This window comes from Diabrotica undecimpunctata, chromosome 1 (assembly GCF_040954645.1).
Source record: "Diabrotica undecimpunctata isolate CICGRU chromosome 1, icDiaUnde3, whole genome shotgun sequence".
Lineage (NCBI taxonomy): Eukaryota > Metazoa > Arthropoda > Insecta > Coleoptera > Chrysomelidae > Diabrotica > Diabrotica undecimpunctata.
Genome location: NC_092803.1, coordinates 100,990,027 through 101,016,956, shown reverse-complemented (window position 1 = coordinate 101,016,956; position 26,930 = coordinate 100,990,027). Strand labels below are relative to the sequence as shown.

Below are 26,930 nucleotides of genomic sequence, written 5' to 3'. Positions count from 1 at the left end.
TAAAATGGGACGTTATCCCGCACCTATACGGAAGTGACCACTACCCCATTAAAATTGCGTTTCCACAACAAAAAGTAACAATACTGCTAGAACCCCATCTGGAAGAATTTTATAAAATACATACAAAATAAAATAAATAACATAAAATATGAAATCGTAGGCTTCCACGGCCAGAGTCAGAATTATAGTTTATTCGTCTTCCGGGTTTGGACCGTGTCATTTGTGAGTGACCCAAAAGTGGGTTCATCTCGACGTTTCGCTACAATTGTATGTAGCTTCTTCAGGAGAACAAAAAAGGAAAAAGAAAAACAAGAGACAGGAAGATGGGTAGTTAGCAACGGTAACTCAGTTACTCAACGCAACCAGAGGCGAATACTAACTACCAAGATGGGCATTTGGTCACAGTAACTCAACTACTCAACGCAGCCAGAGGTGAAAACCAAATGCCAGGACAGGGATTCACGTCCAACAGCTCAGAACACTAACGCGTCGAGAGGCAGGGAGTGAATCCGACGATTACTCCGCTACCGCTCTATTTATAGTCGTAAGTCTATTTATAGCGACTATAAATAGAGCGGTAGCGGAGTAATCGTCGGATTCACTCCCTGCCTCTCGACGCGTTAGTGTTCTGAGCTGTTGGACGTGAATCCCTGTCCTGGCATTTGGTTTTCACCTCTGGCTGCGTTGAGTAGTTGAGTTACTGTGACCAAATGCCCATCTTGGTAGTTAGTATTCGCCTCTGGTTGCGTTGAGTAACTGAGTTACCGTTGCTAACTACCCATCTTCCTGTCTCTTGTTTTTCTTTTTCCTTTTTTGTTCTCCTGAAGAAGCTACATACAATTGTAGCGAAACGTCGAGATGAACCCACTTTTGGGTCACTCACAAATGACACGGTCCAAACCCGGAAGACGAATAAACTACAACATAAAATATATTACTTCTAATGACATAGATAAAGGCCTACGTACCTTCATATCAATAATCAAGAAAGCAGCAGAAAATCATAATAGAAAAAGAGAAACACTAAAATGTTAAAGAAAACAGATGCAAAGAAGTTGTAAAAACGTATAAAAGAGCCTTTAATAGGTATACGCAGCACAAAACTAATGACACTATGATAGAATTAAAAGACGTCGGGCAGAAGCTAGAAAAATGCAGAACAACATCATGGCCAACAAAAAATCCTAAATTTCCTAACAAAAGATAAAATTTTAAGCGACCAAAATTAAATTGCGAAGATATTCGCCAATGGATTCTAGTAAAATTTAAGTAACGATCACTATTCACTGGACTTTAAGCATAAGAAACAAAGTGCAAAAAAAAAACAAAGTTGGAATACTACTCTTACGAGTATAACATATTGAATGTACCGATACTACCGATTACAATTCAACAACTTAAGGAAGCTCTAATGTCAACGAGAGATTCCGCTGCTGGCGCAGACGGCATACTATTAATTTTTTTGTTGAACCTATTAGAAAATGGAATGTCTTGGCTGTTAAAGTTATACATTTTTATGTGGACATATCAGTTCTTTCTATCTGTATTGTCAAACAGCATTATACATAGCTCCTCTGCTCAAACCCGACAAAGACAAAACAATCATGGACTCGTACCGTCTTGTATTACTCACTAATGTATCATTTAAATATCTAGAAAAAATTATTAACAAGAGACTATTGTAGTAATTAGAACACGAAAAAAATTTAATGCCTTAGTAGTAGTGGCTGCCGCCAAAATATATTATGCGTAGAAAACGTACTAGATTTAGAGTCAGAGTCACACAAAGGTTTTGTAATTAATCAAAATCATCGCAGTATTCTTCGATATTACGAAGGCATACGAACGGTTTGGAGATTTAGTATTATCATATCAAAATTTTATAAATGAGGAATTAGGGCTAATATGCTAAGATTCACAGAAAACTTTCTTCAGTCAAGAGCTTTCTCTTGACTGAAGAATGCAATATACACCAAGAATGCAATAATGATTTAAAAACACTAACAAGAATTTATTTAAAAACTAGAGATATGGTTCACGTCAGTAGGCGTGCAATGAAAACAAGATGCATGCTTTTTTCAAGAAGATAACGGCTCCAAAGAACACCTTTAAAACTATATGGGAGTCGTTCATATTCTCCGACAAAATTAATTTTCTTGGAATGATGTTCTATTCAAAACTAATATGACAACAATATATTTTGGAAATAAAAAAATCTTGCAAAAATGGATTAGATCTAATAAAAAAAAATATCAAATAAAAATTGGAATCCGACGAAACCACATTATTAAATATTTTTAAGTCACTTGTTAAATCAAAAATTTATTCTGGGGTTATATATGCCTTTGCTAAAAAACATGTTACCAGGCAATTTGAAATCATTTAAAACAGAGCACTTTCTATTGTCATAGGTACATTTGTCAAAAGTACAAACCATTCTTCCTCTGTCATTATCACATATTCTCTAAACTTTCTAAATACCTCGTCACAAAATGTGGAAAATATCCATATAAACCAGAGAAATTAGCAAATAAAAAGCCTTTTTCGTGACACTCTTTGATACAGGTATCTAATAACTGTTTTTGATAATTTTGGTGACAACAATCATCTAATAAACAAATATGCAAAAGAAATAACTTGTTTTTTTACTATTTATATCTATAACAATCTATAAACAATGTGATATCGCTATATGGTTTTAAATACAAAAGGTGAAAACCGCTAAATTATATGGGAAAGTGACACAATTTTACCGAAAAAGCATAGAAAATCCTTTAAACATGTTTTAATACTAATTAACATGATTTTGTCATTATTATATAATAATATAAATTTTTTTAAATAAAATTATTTTCAAGCTTGAACTGGGGTGTAGGAATAAAGATGAAGTTTATGTTTTTATATAATTCGCTGAATAGATGGCATTGGTATACCTAAATCCCTCTGACTACAACATAATGACGTTTGATAAGAAGCAGCACACTAACCAAGAACATTATGTATGGCATTTTATTAACAATATGCTTAACTTTGTTAACTTTTTGTTAAACACAACCAAAATGTGAAAAATTTTAAGTAATCTCTTCACGGTGTCACGAGTTGGAAATCTTGTAGTAAATATAGCACATATTTCAGTAATAAACAAATAAATATTTCTCTGAAGTTTTGTTTTAATTGTTGCTTACTTAGTGCAAAAATATTTTTGAAAGTTGATTTTTTGAAAACTCCTAATAACTTTTCTAAAATTCATAAAAAACTTTGCGTCATTAACTTTCTTAATTTTGCGTGATAATAGTAACAATATCACGAGTATTTAGCTAGCAAAATTTTAAAAATTTTTATTGAATAGTTATTACAAAATAAAAATTGTTTATCACAGAACGCCTTTACCTAGAACGTTATTATGCGTAAACTATTAGGTCTGCATTAGGTGCTAAAGCACCAAATTGAAGAGAAATCCTTATTTTATAAAAATAAATAATTGAATGATTAACTAATTTATGTTAAATGGTGTAAAATAGGTTTAAAAAGTATTGTGACTTGAAGCTTATAAACATTTAAAATAACTCAAACGTGTCAACATACACGAAGAATATTTTTGAACTGAAACTGAATTCATAAATTTAAAATAAAAGTCGCAATATCTCTGGTTTCAAAAAACGAAAATTGATGCTTGGGTGTTTTGCGTCGAATAGGTAGGGAACATGATCGTATCGAAAGCATTGAAAAGCGGAAAACCGAATATCGTGGTAATATTACACGATATAAATCACTTTATGTAACGTGCAATAGAGAGTAAAATCGGTAGATAAAATAGATGCGGACTAGAACATAGACAATGCTCCTAGTTTATATACATACGAGATTGGAGATGCTTAAGCTTAGAAGATGGGTACTGCGGGAGATTAAAGACAGAGATAACATTTTTCAAATATGTGGCCGATCCTCGATAAGAGAGGGTACCTAAAGAAGAAAATCCAACTTATGTATGCATATATTTTGTTGTTCAAAGTTGTATCTGCATCTCTATATTCTCTTCTTCGAGTATTATGCGTTGTACGTTTCTGTCAAAAGTAGATGTAAATAATTTGTCAGATTTCTCGTTTGATAGCTAATTCATTTCATTATTAATAGGATCTGCTCCCGGTTATGATGCTCTTTTTTATTTCCTTGAATGTATTATTATTGGTGTTAACCATGTCTCAATCCAAGTCCCCAGATAAACGAACTATCCAACCGCTTCATATCTTTGGTCATTCACGGATCTGCATTCATATAGGATTCTAACGTACATCCTATTTATTTTTTATGCATTACGTGTGTCACGTTTAGTTTTAGTTCCCATTAATTGGATATTATTAATATTTAAATATTATTGTTTGACATGTTCTAATGGGCGGCTCGTTTTCTCACCTACATTCATTTAATCAAGGTACGATGCTTCTGTTATTCTTATTGCACTGTGATTTTTGGTTTTTATTAAACTGTTTATGTACACATTTATTAATATCTACAGAAGTTATTTTCTGTAGCTAGATCATACTTGTTGTTAAATAGTACCTACCTATAGGTGAATAGTACTATCTTACTTTCGTGATATGCTTATTGCTTACACCATTTTTACCATGGATCATTAAGAATCCGACAGCCCGAGTTTTATCGTTGTCTGTAAGTACAAAATCTTAAAGGAAAAGTCCTATAATCTTGAGATTTGGTACATAGGTTCCTCTTACTCCAAAAAAGGATTCTCATGAATTTTAATTTTATGTGGGAAAAATAGGCCAAAGATTACCAAAGTTACGGTTAAATATTTGTATAGAGGGGACTCGCAGTCTAGAAACTTGATACATATTTAGTTATTCTATAAGTTGAATATTTACTGTATCAAATTTGTTTTTTTTTTTATTTTAAATTCTGCCAGTTTCTAAAATACTTTGTTGCATCATTTATTTCTAATGTATTTTGTTTATTCTTAAAAAAAAAACAAAACTTAAGGAGTGTATTTATTATTAAAATTAATTGTTAAGAATCGAGCAGGTATATCAGCCATCTGAGAAATAATTTAAAATGCATGTGTAACATTAAAAAAAACAAATCTTCCAGATTAAAGATAAAAAAACTAAATGTAAATATTTACATGTGTTAAATGCCAATATAATCTTCTTTAATTATATGTTTTTTTAGAGGGATGCAGTCAACTCCAATGCTAAGGTCCTTTAGTTCGGATTCCGCACACAAAAGGGACTGGAAGCAACGGCTGAGTTTGCGGGACAATCGCCGAAAGGATACTGTAAGTAGTTCTTTTAAATTTCAAACCTAATCTTCTAAAAGGTCCTTTGAATATTCAATAAACCCCATTATTCTTAAAAACGAAATCGTGCATGAAGTTTCTAAAGGCGGATAAACGTGGAGGTTAGTAATTCAGCACGAAAGAGAATATATTATAAGATGGCGAGATAGTAAAAGAAACAGAAAAACTGTTCCTTACAGCCGTTTTATGCATGTAAAATTGCTCTAAATATAAATAAAATTAAATAATTAAGAAATTATAAAATGATTTTATATTAAAATTGTTGTAAAATATACAATTAATTTACTTTTTAAACTTAACATCTAATCTAGTTGCTGTTCATCCAAATGCTAAACATTTCTATATTTATTGCAAAAGTTAATTGGTATAATACTATTAAAATATTTAACTTAAAAACTTAAATATTCTGTATTATTTATATTATTATATATTATTCTGTATATAATAATAAATTATAATTTGCTTATAGGGGGTTGAAAGAGGGGACTAAACAATTACGGAGCTTGGGAATAGAGGTAGCAAATAAATTAAAAGGTTTGCGAATGTCTACTTGTGTTTTGGTTGGAGAGCTGGGTCGTGGATAAAAATTCCTTTATTTGAGGGAATGGAAGAAACTATCTACGAAAAAAATCAAACAAATACTTACAGAAATGTCCTGGGCAACGCTACACAAGAAGATTCCTAAACTATTTAAAATGAATGCCGTTTAAAAAAATCCTCTTGCTTAAAAATAAGGTTTTTTTCTTAAAAAACTTTAAGGGTGAATATCTTTTTAAAAGATGTAATTTTAAACTCCTGGTTTAAGGAGAAACAGTACATATTTATTTTTATTTCACATAAACAGTTATTACAAATAAAAATATTTATCAACAAATCTTATATTAAGTTGGACCTTCTATCAAAACAGTGTTTAAAATTTTGGTTATTTGCCAAATGACAGAAAAGGATATACTGACTGTCATATGTCGAAGTGAAAAATTAAACTTTTCTAAATTATTATTTATTATCAAGGTTAACTTTATTTAAAAGAAAACTAAAATATGACAATTAGCTGATCTATAAAAATATTTATTTATAAACTTTTTAATTTGTAATAAAAGCAAATCTTAGTGTATCAACACAAAATGTTTATTTAGAAAAAATTTAACAAAACTATCTTCTTCATTGGCTAATTACTTCCTTTTAAATTATTAAAAAAGTTTGTTACCTTAGATTTGGATACAAAAAACACTGTGTCACACAAACTTTAAACGATCTGGATTCGACCCATGGGAGACACAAAATGAAGGCCGAGGAATACCAAAACTGGGTCTCCGGTTATCCTGGATAATAACAATTTAGAAGAAACAAAACGTATTCTTCAAAACTCGGCTGCTTGTTTTTCACTTAAAACTATATAGGCCTCCCTTAGCTCTCAGAAACGCTGTTATCAGATCCCTTGACACGGAATACAGCATCTAACAAACCAAAGATTTACTAACTCACTAAACACATATTGCCAAATAGCATTTTCAGTATTAAATCACCTTCTCTTAACCAAAACTCATCGAGGATATAAGTGTTATCTATGTACAAATTTTTCAGTTGGTGCATTGATATTCTAAAAATACTGTCTGAGTAAATATTTTTCTCGGATATGTATTATATCTCATAGTCGTATTCTACTTAGTCTAAACTGATTCTCGTAAATGTTAAGGTGTTCCATCATTAAAAGTAGATGCGTTAAAGGTTATAAATAACATTTAAAAATTATTGATTTCCTAATGTTCCCTGTTCCATTATAGTTTTGACTTGTTAGGATGAATTATTTACTAAAATCTTATTATTTGAGAATTGATGATTTTGTTAAAGACGATTTAAGTTTTTTAACTAATTCTTTACAATCTTCCGACCAAAAAAATTCTACTTCTTTTTTCGACACTGTTTAAAGGTAAACGTATTTTGTCAACATTTTAAATAAAATTTCTACAGTAGTTACAAAGACTACAAATCTTTTTGCTTTGTTCGCCGTCTTAGTTATCAGCTATTTCTCTATTGATATATATTTTGTGATATATTAAATATATGACTTCTTTTCTGAAAATTTAGATTTTGCTGGGTTTGAATTTCCGATATATCTTAAAAAAAAAAAATTTAAGTTGTCTAAATGATGATTTTCTAATATTTCTATCACAGCTATATCGTCCATGTAAAGAAATTATTTTTCCGGTGTTAGACCTGGCAATACTATTGACATCATTTTTAAAAAGCTTTTTGGGCTCAAGTTTAATCCTAAAGGTAATCTGGTAAATTGAAATGCTTCTTTTTCCGTATCTGGTGAAATTCTGGCATTAAGTCTATATCTGATAGTGTTGCTCTCCCGACTTGATCTACTATTAAGTGTATCCTCAGTAACGGGAATTTACCTGTAACTAATTTCGTGTTCAGTTATCTGAAATCTATATTTAGATAATCTCCATGCTTTATTTTCGTTTACAGCCTTTTTCGGCACTAGTACCACCAAGCTGTTATATTCTGATATCTCGACAATTCCTTGGTCTCTTAATTTTGTACTTCGCTATTTAGTTCTTCTGTTTGTAAAGGTCATGTCCTATAATTCTTAATACAAACTAGAGTGTATTCTTTTACTCTCAGCTTTTGTTTATAAAACTTATTGCATATCATGTCTTAATGCAAATATATCTGCAAAATCTTCGCATAAGAATACTTATTTTTAGCTCGAGTGTATTCTGGGATGTCTAACTTGACATGAATTATATGCATCTGGGATTAAAAATGATTACTTTAATCCTTTCTTTGTATTTTTACTGTTGTTGGTTTATATGTATATGTTAAATAATTTCATATTTAGCGTTTTGGTTGTACCTGTCTTTACCGTAACAGTTTTATAACTTATGTTTAAAATTTGTTGTACGGATTATTCCTTGAGATTATCACTCCCGCTATGAATATTTAAGGTAGTATTTCTTGTTGTTCCTAAAAATTTTGAACTAATCTGTGTGTGTGTGTGTGTGTGTGTGTGTGTGTGTGTGTGTGTGTGTGTGTGTTTTATTGGCACTGGTTTTGACAACCAACTGGCCAGTCAATTTTTTTTGAGTTCTCTCTTTACACAAAATATTGTTAGTATTTAAATTTAAAACTATTGTATTGACAGTTAAGACATGGAATGTTAGAAACTTACGTACTAATTTACTCTGTTTTTGCTGTTTTATTTTTTGTATCTTTTTTTTATTTTTTTTTTATTTATTTTTTTTATTTTTTTTTACTTGTTTTTTACTTTTTTTTTTATTTTGTTTTATTTATTTTTTTATTACCACGCTAAGACATAAACCTGATTCGACACTTCGGAGGTTTAGATCTTCTTAGTAACTTTTTTTTTATTTTATTTTTTTTTATTTTGTTCTCCATTTTTTTTATTGTTTATTATTTTTTTTTTCTTTTTTTTTGTCAGAGCTTTAATTTTAAGCAATTAATATGACCATATAAAATTTTATATACATCTAGATTCTTTGACTCTAAAAGATGTGTTAGATTAGAAGGTAATTGAACATTAACTTGAACTAGCTTGGTAAAAAAATTTCGATATTTCAATAAAATGTAAAGGACATTCTAACAGCATATGTTGTAGATCAGCTAGCTCCCCACATATACATTCATTATTATTTGCCAGTTCTATTTTTCTTTTGTATACTGGAGTCATACAATGATTGATTCTTATTCTACAAATAGTTTTGATGAAGCCTCTGTTGGAAACTTGTTTAAACCATGTCTTGCCGGAAATTGTGGGTTGGATTCTTTTATAAAATTTGCCTTTGTCTGAATTGTTGTAGTGTCCCTGCCATTTTGTTCATTTAAGAGACCTGATTACAGATATTAAATCACCCATAGGAAGTTGATAGGTTTGCAGAGTGGATTTTTTCATTGTTGCTTTTTTAGCCAGATCATCTACTATTTAGTTGTTTTTTATACCAATATGTACTTTTATCCAGCACAATATGATATTTTTGCCCGATTTCAAAGCTTCACTATTCAGTGCTATGATGTCACTGATGATATAATTTTCTTCAAAATGATGTAAATTATATTTCAGTTTATGTACAATGCTTTGGCAGTCTGTAATTATAACATAGTTTAGTTCTTTTTAATTCATACATATTTTGTAGGCTTCTTTGACTGCTACGAGTTCAGCTGTGAAAGTTGTCATTTTGTCGGGTAATCTGTTGTTAATCTTTATACTTTTGTGGGGGTAGAATATAGCATATCCAACTTTGCTGTCCATTTTTGGACCATCTGTATATAATTTTTGATGATAACTCCCCCAATGATGTTGTACATACTGAAGGTGATCTATTTTAGTAAGAAAATCTGTGGCAAGAATATTATTTAAATGGCAGATAAATGGAGATAAATAATCTTCATAGTTTAATTTTCGAGATGAGGTTTGTTCAATTTGGTGTATGTCGTCAATGTAACTAAAAACGTTGAGAAAACTTTCCACAACTAAAAGCTGCTTCTTTTTTTCCCAGTAATGATGAGTTAGGTATGTAGTGGTTAGTTGTACAATATTATTCAACAACAGTTTATTGTTAACTGCGACTTTAAATATAAATGTCTCACTTAAGAATTCTCTGTGTAATGAGAGTGGAGGTTCATTAAGCTCACATTCCATGACCAATATGGGAGTACTACGAAGATAACCAGTGCTTAACCTAAGTGCTTTATTTTTTATACTTTCGATTTTTTGGAGTACAGCGTTTGATGCTGAGCCATAAAATATAGATCCGTAATCTAGGATCGATTTCATTAAATTTCTGTATAGTAATATTGAGATGTTTGGGTCAGCTCCCCAGTTACTGACACTTACAGTCTTGATGATATTCATTGCGTTTTCCGTTATTCGCAATATATAATTTGTGTGTTCTTTTCAATTTAATTTTGAGTCTAAGAATACGCCAAGAAATTTTATTGAAGTTTTATAATGAATTTTATAATTATCAAATTGTAGGTGGTTTGGAGGAGAATATCGTTTTCTGGTAAAAGTAACAATGGTTGATTTACTCTCCGAGATTGTTAAATTCTTATCCGTCGCCCATTTTTTTATAATATTTAATCCTGATTTAAGGTACTCATTACATTTATCTATTGACTTATTTTCTACATAGATTGCAACATCATCAGCATACTGTAAGATTTTTATATGTTGAGGAAGTTTATTTTTTAAATCAGCAGTATATAGAATATATAATAGAGGACTCAAGATGCTACCTTGTGGTAGTCCCAAAGATGTGTACCGTGTGTTAGACTTATCTCCATTTAATCTAACGTGTAGTGATCGATTAACATACAAATTAATGATATTCCATGTTACAGTTTCAGGTATTCCTATTTCCAAAATTTTCGCATATAGAATGTGGAGATTAACATTGTCATAAGCCCCTTTTATATCTAAAGACAAAGCACTAACTGCTTTCTTATAAGTAAATGAACCATAAATGTCTATCAATAAGTGACTCAGGCTTTCTTGTGTGGATTTACCGTTTCTAAAACCAAACTGAGTTTTTGATAATAGGTCGTTCTTTTCTAACCAAAATTCCAAACAGTTTTTAATAAGTCTCTCATATGTTTTAAGTATGCATGAAGCCAGTCCTATTGGACGGTAAGAATCACAATTATTTAACGATTTTCCAGGTTTTAAGATCGGGAGAATAGTATAACCGTGCCAACCGTCAGGAATCTTGATGCGGCGTGACCAAATTTTATTGTATATATTCAGAAGCACAGTCTTACCAATTTTTAAAAGATTTGATAGCATCGAGTAATAGATTTCATCAGCACCTGGTGCTGAATTTGAATTTTTATTTAAGGAAAAATAAAGTTCGGTGCCAGAAAATGGTTTGATTAAGAAGCGGATTTGTTCTGGATAGTCGTATTGCGCATTCACTTGTAGGTCAGGAATTACTAATTCTGCAGACAGTGGAGTAATATTTTGGTGAAACTCTTCTATCCATGAAGCTTCCGATAGTATTATAGGGACTTTTTTCTTAGTTTTTCTATTTTTTAGTCAATTAACTTTTGACCATACATCTTTAATAGGGACCGACCTATTTAAGGACCTGACATAATCTCCCCAGCTATTTCTTTTAGCTAGTTTAGTGATCTTCTTCACGTGGGCATCATCTTTTTTATACTTAAGTAGGTTTTCTTGGTTTGGATAATCTTTGAATATACAAAAACTTTCCCGTCTTCTTCTGACTGCTTCCTCACATTCTAAATCCCGCCAGTATTTTCCTCTGGAACTGGTTTTTTTATTTTAAATTTGGGAATGCAGTACGATGCAGTTGTATTTATATTGTGCAAAAATTTTTCATATGAATTTATATCTTCAGATTAAGAGAAGATATCTTCCGAAAATTGTTCATATAATTTCCAGTCGGCTTTCTTTAAATTCCACTTTTGTGAATACGGTTATATATATATATATATATATATGAGTTGGTTGATCCTCTAATTTGACCCTTATAGGTGCATGGTCTGAACCGAATAGGTCTTAAAGTATTTTCCAAGTGATCAGATGACTTAAGTTAAGAGTACAAATGGTCAGATCTATTGCGGATTTCGAAAAGTTCCTAAAGAAAGTAGGAGAGCCATCATTTTTGTATATCAAATTATTATCATCTATACAGTCCATTAAGATTTTGCCTTTTATATCTGTATGATTGTCCAAGTCCCAGGCAATGTGATGAGCATTGAAGTCGCCTCCTATTATGAACGGTCTTTTTAAAGATGTTATAAAATTGTTCCACTGTTGTAACGATAACTTTTCTCCTGGGGGAACATACATCGATATAAATGTGACAGTAAATGATTTAAACTTAATTTTAATGGCTACTTTATTGATGTTTAATAATTTGACTTTCATGGTGACTTCCTCATAATACAGATTTGAGTTTATTAAAATTACCGAGCCACCACCGGCAGTTGCTGAAAAGCGGTCGTCTCTGACAATATTATATCCGTGAAAGTTAATATACTTATTTGAATAAGCAATTTAGAAGTAATTAAGGTATTTGCACTAGCATAGTTTTTAAATGTTATTTTATTAGGTTGCGTCCAATTGAATCAATTTTTTTAATATAATTATCAATTTCTGGGTTTACGGTAAATACTATTTCACCTATCTTAACTGCATTTAATTTGCCTGTAAAATTTTTATCATTGTTTTCAATAAAAATGTAAAATGGCCCTAAATCAGTTTTATCATATAAATATACAGGTCTGCTTTTTTCTGGCTCATTAGAAGTTAATGAGTTAATTTGTTTATATCGGTTTTTAAATGATTAATATTATTAAGACTACCATTGTTTGTAATTCTTCTCTGGTTACTCCTTATTATTGCTTTTGTGTTAGGTCGTACGTGTTCCTGCATAAGGTCTTGTGAGCATTTAAGTGTAAAATATCTGCTCCTATTTCTATAATAAATGTGTTTACTTGACTTAAGATTCCTATTTTTATTCTTACTAGGTTACTTGGTATTTAGCTTTCAAACATAAGTTTGTAAGGTTTAAGTTATGAATGTAGTATTTTATTGCATTTTTTTGGTATTTGTTATTTAAAACCCTTACTGTGGATGTTCTGATTTTTCCTGACTATCTCCTTACCCTAATAATCGTACGTTTCTGTTATGCCCTCCTCGTGAGTTTCCTCTATATGTCTTATTATCGAAATATCTGGAAAATTTCTTTGTATATTGCCGTTGACTTTTCGTTATCGTTATCATACCCATTATGATATCCTTCTTTGCTTGATATGCACTTCGCTTGTGCCGCTGGTGAATAATCAAACTCCGTGCGAAAACAAAACTGACTTTATTTTGAATTACACAATACATATAATATGAATGCCGCTCGTAGTATTATGTCCGCTCGCGCTGAATGCTGTATCACTGATCTCGTCTCGTATTTGAGTGCTGTCGTCTTTGGGGTGTCTTAAGGGACTCGCCTTATCTTCACATATGGCATAATATATCTCCCTACGCCACTATGTTGCCGGATTGTAAAAATGCATAAAATAAACTTGAATTAGATAGAGGCGTGAACACCTATTTTGTATTGAAAGTATTGAAATAGAGAGTGAACCACTCATCCCTATGTGTTGTCGTCCATCGTGTCTATCGATAAATCTTTGGACATTATTTATTACGAGTTGTGTTTATGTTTCACCGAAATATCGTCCTGGTGGACTGTCGTATAACTGTCGAAGTACTTTGGCTACTGTGCTCTTTTTGAACACCAATTGTGTTTTCTCTCGGAACCATCATCGGTTTCTAGTACGCGTTTCAGCAAGCCGCCTTCCATGATAAACGAGTCTCACTGAGTCCAATACGTTTTAACTAATCAGCATCGGTTTAATATTTCTTGTCAGGACAGTCGACGATTTCTTTATTTCCATTTTCAAATTTTTTGTAAAACTGTCTGAGTTTACTTGTCGTTAACCACAATTTTTCTTAGTACTACTGCTTACTTGGATTCTATTTTATTGTAGTGGGAACACTCTGCTGGGTAAGGCCTTGGCATTCTACAGAGAGAACCAGCGTTCCTCTGGCTAACTCCATTTCGATGCTCAATTTTAAAATCGTATTCTTGGAGTCTTTCCATTCATATAGCTATCTAATTTCTGAATTCTTACATTACTAACCACTTAAGGGCAGTATGATCGGTTGGTTTAAATTAAAAACATCCTTCCATAAAGATAGTAATATAAATGTTCTAATAATAAAAAAGTAAAAGCAGTAGCAAGAACTATTACCTGACCAAACAATGGTAAGTGCGACGCCGAAAAACCACAGAAATATATATATATATATATATATATATATATATATATATATATATATATATATATATATATATATTAAACTTAGAGCTAAGATTAATATTATTATAAAAATTAATATTAAACTCACCAGTCTTCCGGGTTGAACCGCGTCGATATCCATTTTGCCAAGCTTTCGACATCCTCTCTGATGTCTTCTTCAGGGCTTCCGAGGTCTCAGTCTCCCGAGCCCCCAGACACTACTACACTCACTAGTCACTTCTAGTTCACTCACTAGTTCACTACTACTAGTTCATTTTATATATATATATATATATATATATATATATATATGAAAATTACTGAGTTCTCGGAACAAACCGCGTTGAGCATTTAATACTCTACGTTTCAGCACCCATTTTGGAGCCAATAGCCAGAGTGATATGGTTCCGTTCGAGTTCGGGGTCTTAATCTGCCTACTCCCCTTACACGTGACATACCAGTATCGTGTTCTGTAGAATTACTAGAACCGTCAAACGCCACTAAGGTCTCAATCAGCCTACTCCTCAGAGTCGAGTGACGACCTGTCTTATACAGTATGTCCGTAAAGTATGGAATAATTTTGATATTTCCTAAATGAAAAGCCTTTTTAAAAAAATCTAAAACACGTCGATTTTTAAATTTATTGTTCTACATTTTACAATAAAATTTCATTATACAAGGTGACACACATTACGGTGATGACGTCATCGGCTCTTTTATAAAAGTAACACCCCGTACTTTAGGACATTTTTAGATCAATAAAAATGAGCTGATTCCAACAAAGTATAATACTGGGGGTCTAACGGATATAATTTGAAAGATGTGCGCTTAGAAAATTAATTTTTATTGATTTATAATATTAATAGATTATAAATAAATTATAACTCGAAAGTAATCCAGTAATTAATACATGACTTAATCTTAAATGTTCGAATTGTAGCCCTTGTTGTATTTGACAGTAACCCAAACGTTGCGTTGTACAAATTCTTATAGAACCTTGTTTATGCTTTCTTGAGAAATATTGTTTATTTCTTTACGAATTCTTATTTTTAAGTCTCCAATATTTGTAGGTTTCGTTTTATTAACAACATTCTTTAAATAACCCACATAAAATAAAGTAGGTACGAGATACCCACTTAAAAACTGAAGGTATGCTGGTCTGTTTAAGTTACCTTCGAAAGAGTAGGGTAAAATGATTTTATTTCCTACGCTAGCTCATACGTTTACCTTTTGCGGGTATTATGTATGATGTTCCCGCATCCAGTTGGAGTTTTCTTTTATCCAGTATCTACAATTCTGACGGTTCACCTCGCCATTTAATTTGAATGTAGCCTGATCAGACAAAAAAATATTTTGAACCAAGAGAGGGTTTCGGTGGCTGTTATCCATCATTATTTCGCAAAATTGTATTCTTTTGTCTGGATCATCCTCGTTTAATTCCTGTACAACTGTGCATTTTACCTACTTTACTTACTTTTACGTATTTTGTGTACCGTTGTTTTGCAAACATCGAGATCACTACTAACCTTACGAACAAAAGTGTGCGCATCTTCTTCAAAAGCAAGTAGAACATCTAATGTTGTAACATAATTTACAGAGGGATGACCTGATTTTCGTGCATTTTTAACCGTACCAGTTTCTCGAAATTTCTTTTCAATCTTACTGTTAACTGCGTGATGGGTAAATTTCAAAATCGACGTGTTTTAAAGGCTTTTCATTTAGGAAATATCGAATTTATTCCATACTTTAGGGAAACACTGTATATATATATATATATATATATATATATATATATATGTATATATATATATATATATATATATATATATATATATATATATATATATATATATATATATATAAATGATGTTTCTAAGTCCAAGAACGATATTTTTAAAAAAGAACTTTATTTACAAGGGACTACTTACTACAATAAAATGCAAAATAATAGTGACGCTATACAATGCAAAAGTAAATTTATAAGCTCGGTGACGCCGAGGTGTGCTGACGCTGTCCTTTTATTATAGTTGAATTAGCAGTTCTGGTTTCTTAACTCCTCCGGGGCTAGATGAGAACTATGGGGTGGCATAGTTCGAAGAAATGGAAAATTATCTGGTACCTTTTTTTCTCGTACTGTGGATTCTTTTGGTGATTCTGGATTTGTCCTTTTTGTGTATATTCGCCAAATGGTGTGGACAAGGAAAATGATTGCTAAGACATATAAAATTATGATATAAAAACTGACATGTTGAAAATGAACAGGAACTGTGTCTAGATTGTCTATTTTATTTTCTTGATCTGCTAAAGCACTTTGCACATTATTTAATTCATCTAATTTTATCGAGTCTATTTTTATTGGTTTAAAGTTTGGATCACTGACCGGCATTTTTAGTAATACTTCTAAATTTGGCAGTTCCATTTTAACAAAATTTGGAGTTTTTAGTTCAAATGATTTTAAAACGTAATTGTCTATATATATTTCGCACGCACTATTGAGTTCGATTAAGTAACTACCGTTTAATGGAATATTGTCCGAATTCTTATCACATTTTTGAATACTGATCACTTTGTTTAGCGTTATTACGATCCACTTATTGTTTTCTAGTTTTTGAATTTTTATATTATTAATTTCTGTTGGCACTGATTGACATTGATTTACAAACTTTGAATACTGTATGAGTTGAACTTCGCAAGGGGCTGTTGGTGTTACTTCAATTGACTGGACATCGTGGCATAAATATTCTTCTTCTATCAATTTTTGACATTGAACGTTGGCAAGTGCATATTGGTATCGATTGGAAAGTAGAAACTTGGATTTTGGAATAATTGTTCTAAAATGAGTTTGGTATCTGGTCGGAAAGGAATAAAGATGATAATAATCATAGTCATTGATCTCAACGATAGGCAATTCAAGTACAAAAATTATTTTATTTGCTTTACTATAACTTTTTATCTTAATTATTTTTTCGAATAACAAAATATTTTGCAAAGATAATTCAAAAGGGAGTTTGTTATTTTTAAGAAGTTTACTAACGTTTAAAATTTCGAGAAATAGTTCATTTGGGTCGGCTATTGAATTATGAAAGGTATTTAGTTTTGAAAAGCTGATAGCAACTTCGATTTTTTCTAATAGGTCATAAATAATTTGGAAACTAGTGTAAAATTGCGATACAAGTCTTTCTAGTGCAAAACAATGAAATGTCTCAACTTTTTCTATCTTTATATCTTTAATTAAGTTTTGAACTTCTGTTATTCGTGAGCTTAAAATTAACTGATTGTGGGCTAAGATTTTTGTATTATTTTCAAAATTCTTTATTGAAGATCTTAATAAGGTGATTTGATTTTTAACTATAGTTTTAATATTATTTTGATTATTTGTTAGAGTTGATATAGCGTCGTCGTAACGTTTTGCATCGTTTTGGTCTAGGTTTCCGGTTATAAATTTGATTGCGGAACCTACACCATCAAATAGAGATCTTTTAGATCTGGTGTTCCAAAAGGGATTTAATTGTTTTAACTCAAGATAAATTTTGTTTTCCAAAATTTGGATTAAATGATAGGAATCTTGAAATTCTTTATTAAAGCTTAGAATTTGAGAAGTATTTGAAAGGGTATTTATCATGGAATTATATTGATTTTGTAGAGTTAGGAAATTTGTAGTAATATTTGTAATGTCATAGATATGTATAAAAGTCCAAACATCTGTCTGAATTCGGGCTGTGCCTAAATGAAGCGGTAAAAGTCCGGGATTGTCGTTTAAGTTATGGAATTTGGATGTGTCTCGTCTTGCGTCGACGTTTGTTGTCCAGAGGATAACCTGCAACGGGAGGTTTCTTTAGTTCTTTGATATGTATAATTTCTGTCTGGTTAATGTCTTTTTTATATTTAAGTCTTTGTCGTACAAGTTCTACTCGGTTTCTGTCAAGAATTTTAGTTATTTTGTAGGGACCTAAGTATGGTTTATGTTTTTTGTTACGTTTTTGGGTATTAACTTCATAAACTACTTGTCCAATTTTGAATTCTGAATTTATTTCTCCTTGATCGTTTCTTTTATTAATTACTTTAGTTTTATTTTCTGTTAGATTTTCATGTACGTTTTGGTAAACGTGTTTTAATTTGTCTTTATGATTATTTATATATTCGGAATAAAAATTTTGAGAAAGAAATAGTTCGTTGGGGTTTCTAGAGTCTGTATGTCCGAAAGTCAATTCAAATGGGGTTAATTTTGTGGAACTATGAATAGAATTATTGTAAGCTATAAGAGCATAGTCCATTAAGTCATCTTCGTTAGGATATGTCTGTTTTAGAATTCTTAAATGTTCGATTAAAGTAGAGTGTATTCGTTCATCTATTGAATTTGATTCATGGTGGCCAGGAGTAGTAAAGTGAGCTTTGATTTTGTGTATTGCTAATAAATCTTTTATTACTTCGTTATTAAATTCTCTACCTTTGTCTGCTATTATTAATTGGGGAATTCCGAAAGAAGTGAAGTATTTTATTAAGGATTTCGCAATGTAAATCGCGTTTTTGCCTGGAATAGAATAAGCTTGGGCAAATTTAGTAAATGCGTCGGTCATAGTCAAAAATTTGTTACCGTCATATGTAAAAATATCTATATGAATAACTTGAAAAGGTTTGCTGGCGGTTTCCGTAAGCATTAGCGGGACATAGGGGGTGTGTCTACCGTATTTATTTTTCTGGCAAATAGAACATTCGTTAATGTAATTAGTAATAGATGTCTTCATATTTTTCCAATAATAATTTTGACGTAATTTTTCGAAAGTTTCATTAATTCCTCTATGGTTAGTTTTTCCTTCGTGGTAATTTTTTAATAAAATGATTTGTTCTTCTTCGTTTGCTACTGTATTAATTAATCTAGTGCATTTAATTAGTTTCGGACCATGTTCAGAAAAATGTTTTAGATAATACTTATTAAAATCATTATACAGGTTGTCTTTACTGAAATATAAATAAAATGTATTGTTAAGATCTGTGTATGCCATAAGAAATTCAAAAATATATTTTTCATTATCAGTTTCAGGAATTTTGACTTAAATTATTTTATGGTTTTAATAAGTTTCATGAGTTATATCGGTTTTTGGGTAACCGTTTGGGTACACTAAAATTTGGTGAACTTTGTTATTTATTATTTCGTCTAAAATGGGTATTCCTTGATTCGTTGTTTCATTTGCGGTTGAATGTTGTGTAGATTCATCTGAGGTTTCGTCTGGTGTATCTATTTTGTCTGGAGGTATTCTTATATCAGAAATAATGTTAATTTGTCTTGAGTCGTTATTGTTACTTGTTGAAGGTTGTGGGTCTAATGGATTCTCTGCAAAATTTTGGAAGTATTTTAAAATATCTTCGTCTACGTCTCCAGGATTATTTACTATTGATTCATCTTCTAATGCGTTAATTGTAATGCGAGATAAACAGTCTGCGTTTGTATTGTGTTTTCCTTTTTTATAAATAATTTTGTAATCGTATTTTTCTAGTTTTAGACGCCATCGTATTAATTTTGAGTTTGGCTCCTTTAGACTGAAAAGCCAAGATAATGGTTTGTGATCCGTGTAAATATAAAATTTTCTTCCGTAAAGGTATGGTCTAAAATGTTTACAGGCCCATACAATTGCTAATAGCTCCTTTTCTATAGTTGAATAATTTGTCTCTGATTTATTTAGAGTTCTTGAGGCGTATGCAATGGGTCGATCATTTGGAACATTTCCTTGTGATAATACAGCTTTAATTGCAAAATTGCTAGCATCTGTCGTTAAAATAAATGGTTGGGAAAAAATTGGATATTGTAGGATGGGGTCGTTTGTTAAGATTTGTTTACAAGTTTCAAAACAATCAATAAAATCTTTATCGTGGTTTACTTTAGAACCTTTTTTCAAACATTTGGTCATCGGTTTAGTAATTTTTGCAAAATCTTTTATAAATCGTCTATAGTAACCTAGTAATCCTAAAAAGCTTTTTATTTCAGTTTGTGTTTTTGGAATGGGAAATCTTTTTATGGCGGAGATTTTATCAGGGTTTGGTTTAACGCCTTAAGGGGTAATTACATGTCCTAAATACATAACTGTTTTTTGTAAAAATTCTGACTTGTCTAATTGTACCTTTAAGTTACTCTTTCTGAGTCTTTCGAAAACTATTTTTAACTTTTCAAGGTGCTCTTGTAAAGATGTACTATAAATTAAAATATCATCTAAATATACTATACATGTTTCGTCTGTTAATCCTCTTAACACATTATCAATAACTCTCTGAAAAGTCGAGGGTGCATTTTTCAAACCAAAAGGCATTCTTTTAAATTGAAAGTGACCTTGTGGTGTACTAAAGGCTGTTTTTTCAACATCTTGTGGGTCTACTTCTATTTGGTTGAAGCCACTTGCAAGATCTAGTGTCGAAAAGTAATTTGCTTTACCTAATTTATCTAAAATTTCTGTTATGTTTGGTAACGGGTATTTATCATCTACGGTTCTCTCGTTTAACTTTCTATAATCTATTACTAGACGCCATTTTCTTTTTCCTGTAGCATCTTGTTTTTTCGGGACCACCCAAATGGGACTCGAAAACGGGGAATTGCTATCTTCTATTATACCTTCTGCTAACATCTTATTTATTTGGGATTTAACTTCTTCTCGGTGAACTTCCGGGAAATGATATGATTTTGTATATATTGCAGAATTATCAGTGAGTTTAATTTTATGTTTAATACTATTAGTAAAACTTAAGGGTATTCCTTCGCAATAAAATATGTCTCTATATTGGAAACAAAGCTTTTTTAGTAATTCTCTTTCTTCTTTGTTACAATGATTTATCCTTATATTTTTTAAATTCCTCTTTAACATGTTATCATCATTAATAGACGTTTCTTCGTCAGTTTCCATCTTTTTTATAAAATTTATATTTACTATATCTAATGGTTCTATATCAAAGGGTTCAGTAATACTTAACGTTGTCTTATATTCGCTTATATTCGTAATAGTGGTTATAGCAAAATTATTTTTTACGTTAACTACTGCTTTAGGCATTTCGATTCCTTTACCGAAATTCTTATATTCTAATATACCTAATCCTACATTTAATTTTACCGGTATTTTGACTATTTACTTAGTTCTAGGGGGAATAATTATGGTATGATTAAAAGTTGATTTGGGATATAATATATTCTTTTTACGTTCAAAAATTATGGGTATCGTTACATAAGGCGTTTTCATTTGTCGCGCGTTGACATTAATTGAAGCTTTAAATTTTTGTAATAAATCTATACCAATTAATCCATCGAAATTTTCGCTAAATTTAAAAACATAAAACTTATTATATTGATTTACTTTAAAAATGTTAAAAGCTGGAATATTAATTATTTCATTTTGCATAGAAATTCCGTGAGCCGTCTGTATATTAAAATTTTCATAAGAAATAAAATTTTTATAAAATTTATGCGCTAACTGTGGAGATATCAAACTTTTGGAAGACCCTGTATCTAATAAAAATCTGGCATTGAGTTGAGGAATAATAATATGTGGTAAATCTGCTATCGTTGTATTTAAATATATTATGTCGGATTGTAATTTTCTTGGCGCATGCAAAAATTTGTGTTTTCAACATTTTGAGTGGGATTGTGATATGATCTTTCGTTTGTCTCATTTGGATTGCGATAAGGACTGGATTGAGTTTCATAATTGTTATCGTAAGGCGGTAATGAACTTTGAGTTGGGTGTACGTAATCAGTGGGAATATTATTTTCAAAGGGGTTTTTGAATTGTATTTGATCGTTATTAATTTGTTGATTAAATAATTGGGTGGAGGTAAAATGTGGTCTAGATCTTAAAGAAGTATTTCGTGAATTTGTATCCATCGGTTCTGGCTGGTATTGATTTTGATTTTGGGGTTTATTATTAACATTTCTTTGTTGAAATTAGGGTTATTAGTATGGAAGTTCCATGGTCGGAAATTAGAATTATTATTGTCGAAATTTCTTGGGTTGAAATTAGAATTATAATTATTGAAATTTCGGAAGTGATTTTGGTGTGGTTGAAAAGTATTGTTGGGATAAAAATTATTATTTTGGTATTGCGGTCTGATGGTTTGATATTGGTAAGGTGGAAATCTCATATTAGGGCGATTTTGTTGAAAATTATTTCTAGGAGTAAAAGTTCGATTAAGATTACTGTTTCTCGTAGGATTATGTCTCGATGATGGTCTAAAAGAATTTTGTGAGTTTAAATTATTTCCACGTTGTAATGAATATAGAAAATTCTCTTCTTCGATAACGAAGCTCATAGCTTTCTCTAAACTGTCTGGGTTTCTCAATCGTATATTTGTTTGTAACGATAAGGGTAAGCCTCTAATGTAAGTTTTTAAACATAAGTCGTCGTAACTATTTATTCTAATTAATTTCTCTTGTGCATTAATATTAAGCGTATTTAATTTTTGTGTTACTAAACTACGTGTTTCTTGGCATCGCATGCCAAAATTATAAGGGGTTTCATTTTTGAAAGGCCTCAACGTTATCAGGTCTTGGATAAGGCAATCAAGATTTCTCTGGTCTCCAAAACTAAGATTAAGGGCATCTTTTACGAGTTGCCATGTATTTAATTCTGTCCTAGAACCTATTAACATTTAAGCTCTTCCATTTAATTTACCTAATATAGCTCGAAGTACAAATGTGTTTAAGGTGCCGTCTGTTTGGCTAGCAAAATTAGTTATTAAATTTTCACAATTGTCTATAAATATGGTTAAGGTATGTGGATTACCATCATATGCTGGGATAGAATCTAAGTAAAGTTTTAACAATTGGTAGTTTGTTTGAGCCATTTCGTTATTTTTATCGCTATTTGGTTCTAAAATTGAATTTAATTCTGCTACAAGGCTACTTAAGTCTAATTTACTATCAGTTTCACTCATTAAATATTTGAACTTTGATCAGATAAAAGGCATATATCGAGCACAGTTTAATTTAATCTTGCCCAAGTACTTTCGATCCCTAGATCATCTTCAGGGGCATCTGAAATAAGCCAAGAAACGTTTTTTTTATAACCAAAGAAATTGATTAACTTCGATAAAAACTCGAAGTTTATGGTTGAAAAAAGGTTTTTTATGTGATTAACGTTTATAGACTTACTTTGTCAATTGTGGCCTATCCGGCAAGAACAAGATGTCATAAACATATAAATGTACATTACACTACACTACAAATGGACAAACAAACACTTTAAAATTATTTAAGAAAGGCTACATTACTTGAAGAAGCCGGAGACAGAATGGCTCCTGATCTAACGGAAATGTTGGGGTGACATGTGACAAATGACAACTTGGATGAGCAGTCACAATCATAGATATGGGACCTGCACCTCCCACAATTCTATGAAACTAAGTATTGACCAAAAGTCCAACTGACACTACTATAGGAGGTCACTGATGAAATATAAAATTATATAGAATATTTTTTAAGTAGATTGAATAATCCAGATCTCACACTCAAACATGTCTGTAATAATTAAGGTGTTAGTTTGAGAGCAACTGAAATCGATGAAAAGTAAGAATGCAAGAAGCGGACTAAACAATATATTAGACAGTGGGTGGTTGACTACAATAAAATGGTCTACCAAGCACTATCTGTAATGTAGAAAGGAAGAGATCTGACTATGTAATTAAAATACTAATAATTGAAAATCAAAATGGAAAGCAAAGTTTATAAATGGGGTATAATCCAAGTAGTTCAGTTGAACCCACAGTCAATGGTATAACTATAAAATTACTATGGATGTGCTCAGTGCAGGAAGTCTAAACAGTCGAGCTGGGTCCCCTACGAGGTGAAGCTGTAATAAAGTTTTTAAAAATAGGTTTAAATTTAGTACAATTTAAATTAATTTGAGTATTAAGGCAGTGAGAGTTTTCATTTGTTTCCCTTGTAATTTCCAAATCTTCCAATAAATCCAACTCCATATAGTTTTTCTTTCTACTAATGTCATGTAAGATAGATGAACCAGTGTTGATGTTAAAATTGTGTTTACTGGATAATAAGTGTTGACCAAAACTTGAAGAGTTTTTTTCATTAAATATTTATTCTTTTTATTCAGATAATATATCAAATTGTAATAAAATATAAAATGTGTTTCAATATAAAACTTTCAACTTCAATATAATAAAATATTTTCAAAAATATGATAATATAATATAGTAATAATAATCTTTCTCTTATTTAAAATATCTCATAACATCATTAAACCTTTAAAAATTGTTTACACTCGTTAGCTCTCTGACTAGAAGTATTTTCAAATATGGAAATAATAAAATGGAAAATAAAATGGAAAAACTAGGAAACACTTACATTAAAATGTAGATTTTCAGCATTTCTGCCTATAGGATTCGACGATTTTGTTCTTCTCCCAGGTCTTGTTGAAACTACTGCTTAAATCTGCTGCCTCTAGGGTTCGACGATTTTGTTCTTTCCCCAGGTCTTGGTGATACCTTGTCTAAAGCTGATCTTGGACACTTTCACAAAAGGTTCGGTTTTCCGGTAAATCGAAAAACTACGCGAAACGGTTCGATTTTTGTAACGTTTAGCGACGTAATTCCCGAAAATCTGTACTGACTGCGCCAATGATGTTTCTAAGTCCAAGAACGATATTTTTAAAAAAGAACTTTATTTACAAGGGACTACTTACTACAATAAAATGCAAAATTAGAGTGACGCTATACAATGCAAAAGTAAATTTATAAGCTCGGTGACGCCGAGGTGTGGCATGCTGACGCTGTCCTTTTATTATAGTTGAATTAGCAGTTCTGGTTTCTTAACTTATATATATATATATATATATATATATATATATATATATATATATATATATATATATATATATATATACATTTATATATATATATATATACATGTATATATATACATTTATATATATATATATATATATATATATATATATATATATATATATATATATATATATATATGTACCATTTGATCAGATGACGTTATGTGCATTTTCACTACTTTACAGGAGAGCATAAAAACCGTTTATGGGACTTTGTGTTTAAGATTTTACCCATGAATTAGCAATTTTCAGAATATATAAAATATTAGTTGATGTGATATTATGTTATAATTTAATTTATGATCCCTAAATACAGTTGTAATGTAGTTCAACAAGAGTTTGAAAATAAAAGAAAAATGAAAAAATGCTAATTATCATGTTTTGACCAAACCATTACTGTTAAAGGAGATCACTTATTATCTTCGTATGTTGGAATTATTTAACTTTTTTTTAATAACTTCATTACTACAAAAATATTTATTTATTAAAATATTTCGCACATAAAATGGCAATATATATATATATATATATATATATATATATATATATATATATATATTGTATGACTTTAGGGGTGGCCTGAAAAATGTATTATATTTTTACAAAATTTTGGAATACATTTAATTCGCAGAACAATTTTAACATTTGTTTTTAATACCTATTTTTACTCCTCTACAAATAGTTTTTTATGATTTTTTATGTAAAATAATTAGAGAATCAGGAATTCAACAATTTAGAATTTCCCATTGAATTTCCTGAGAGACATGGGGAATCTATTAACATCGTTATCAACGTCTGCTTTGCCTTGCAATTTTTAGAAGGCTCAGATTAAGGCAGAAATCTGAATTGTGTTTCGAAACTATTTTACGGATTTATTATCAGATGTCGCTATTGCGTCCGTTTCGAAGCCATTTTAGTGTTGCTTCTTAAAGACAGGAAAGATTAATTTTTCACGTTGAGAACGCCTATAAATAACTGGTCTGATGAGCCAGTTTAAGGCGAAATACGTATAAACAGATACAAAGACGCTTTGTACGTGAAATCAAATCTTGACTGTCTTTTTCATTTTATTCGGATCTACTCTGTATGAGTACAAGAAACCAATTCGCTAATGATTTCTGCTTAGTTGAGAAGACATGTCGTGGAATGCAAATTTTAGATTCCTAATGTCTCTATTAACATCTTTATCAACGTCTGCTTTTCCTTGCAATTTTTAGAAGGCTCAGATTAAGGCAGAAATCTGAATTGTGTTTCGAAACTATTTTACGGATTTATTATTAGATGTATTACATTTCAAAACACTTGTCAACTTTGTTTGTGATTCTTTTTTTTATATTTAATGGTGTCTTTTATAAACAAATTTTTGGTAGTCCTATGGGATCTAGTCTTTCACCCATTCTAAGTAGCTATGTCTTGGATGATGTTATCAGTGATTGTATAAGCAATTGCACTTTTTTCATTCCTTTTGTTAAAAGATATGTAGATAATTTAGTTTTGGCACTTCCTAAACACAAAATTCATGAAACAGTCAACATTTTCAACAGTCATAATCAACATATACAATTTACAGTTGAGAAAGAGGTAGATAATTCTCTACCATTCCTTGACATGAGAATTGTAAGGAATTCAGACAATATGTTGAAAAGCAGATGGTTCAGAAAACCCATACGTAGTAATATATTTATAAGCTATTACTCTCATCATTCAAATAAGATGAAAATGAATCTTATAACAGGATTAAAAGAACGTGTTTTAAAGCTTTCTCATCAACATTATCTACAAGAAGATCTTCAATTGTTAAAATATTATTTTAATTGAAAACTCTTATCCTCCAGATATGCTACATAGCATGCTTTTTTCTAATATTGTTAATACATATAAATAACTTCACACCATTTTTTGCTAAATCTCAAAACATTGTATCTAACAAT

At 30.7% G+C, this 26,930-nt stretch overlaps 1 protein-coding gene across 3 annotated transcripts in view; it reads left to right on the top strand.

Annotated features, from left to right (window-relative positions):
* Window positions 1–26,930, top strand: part of LOC140451697 (adenylate cyclase type 6) — a 3,083,308-nt gene that overhangs the window by 791,510 nt on the left and 2,264,868 nt on the right. For all 3 annotated transcript variants that reach the window (XM_072545540.1, XM_072545547.1, XM_072545553.1), the window contains one exon: window positions 5,185–5,290. In XM_072545540.1, coding sequence (XP_072401641.1) covers window positions 5,185–5,290 — 106 coding nt within the window. The remainder of the gene's footprint in view (window positions 1–5,184; window positions 5,291–26,930) is intronic.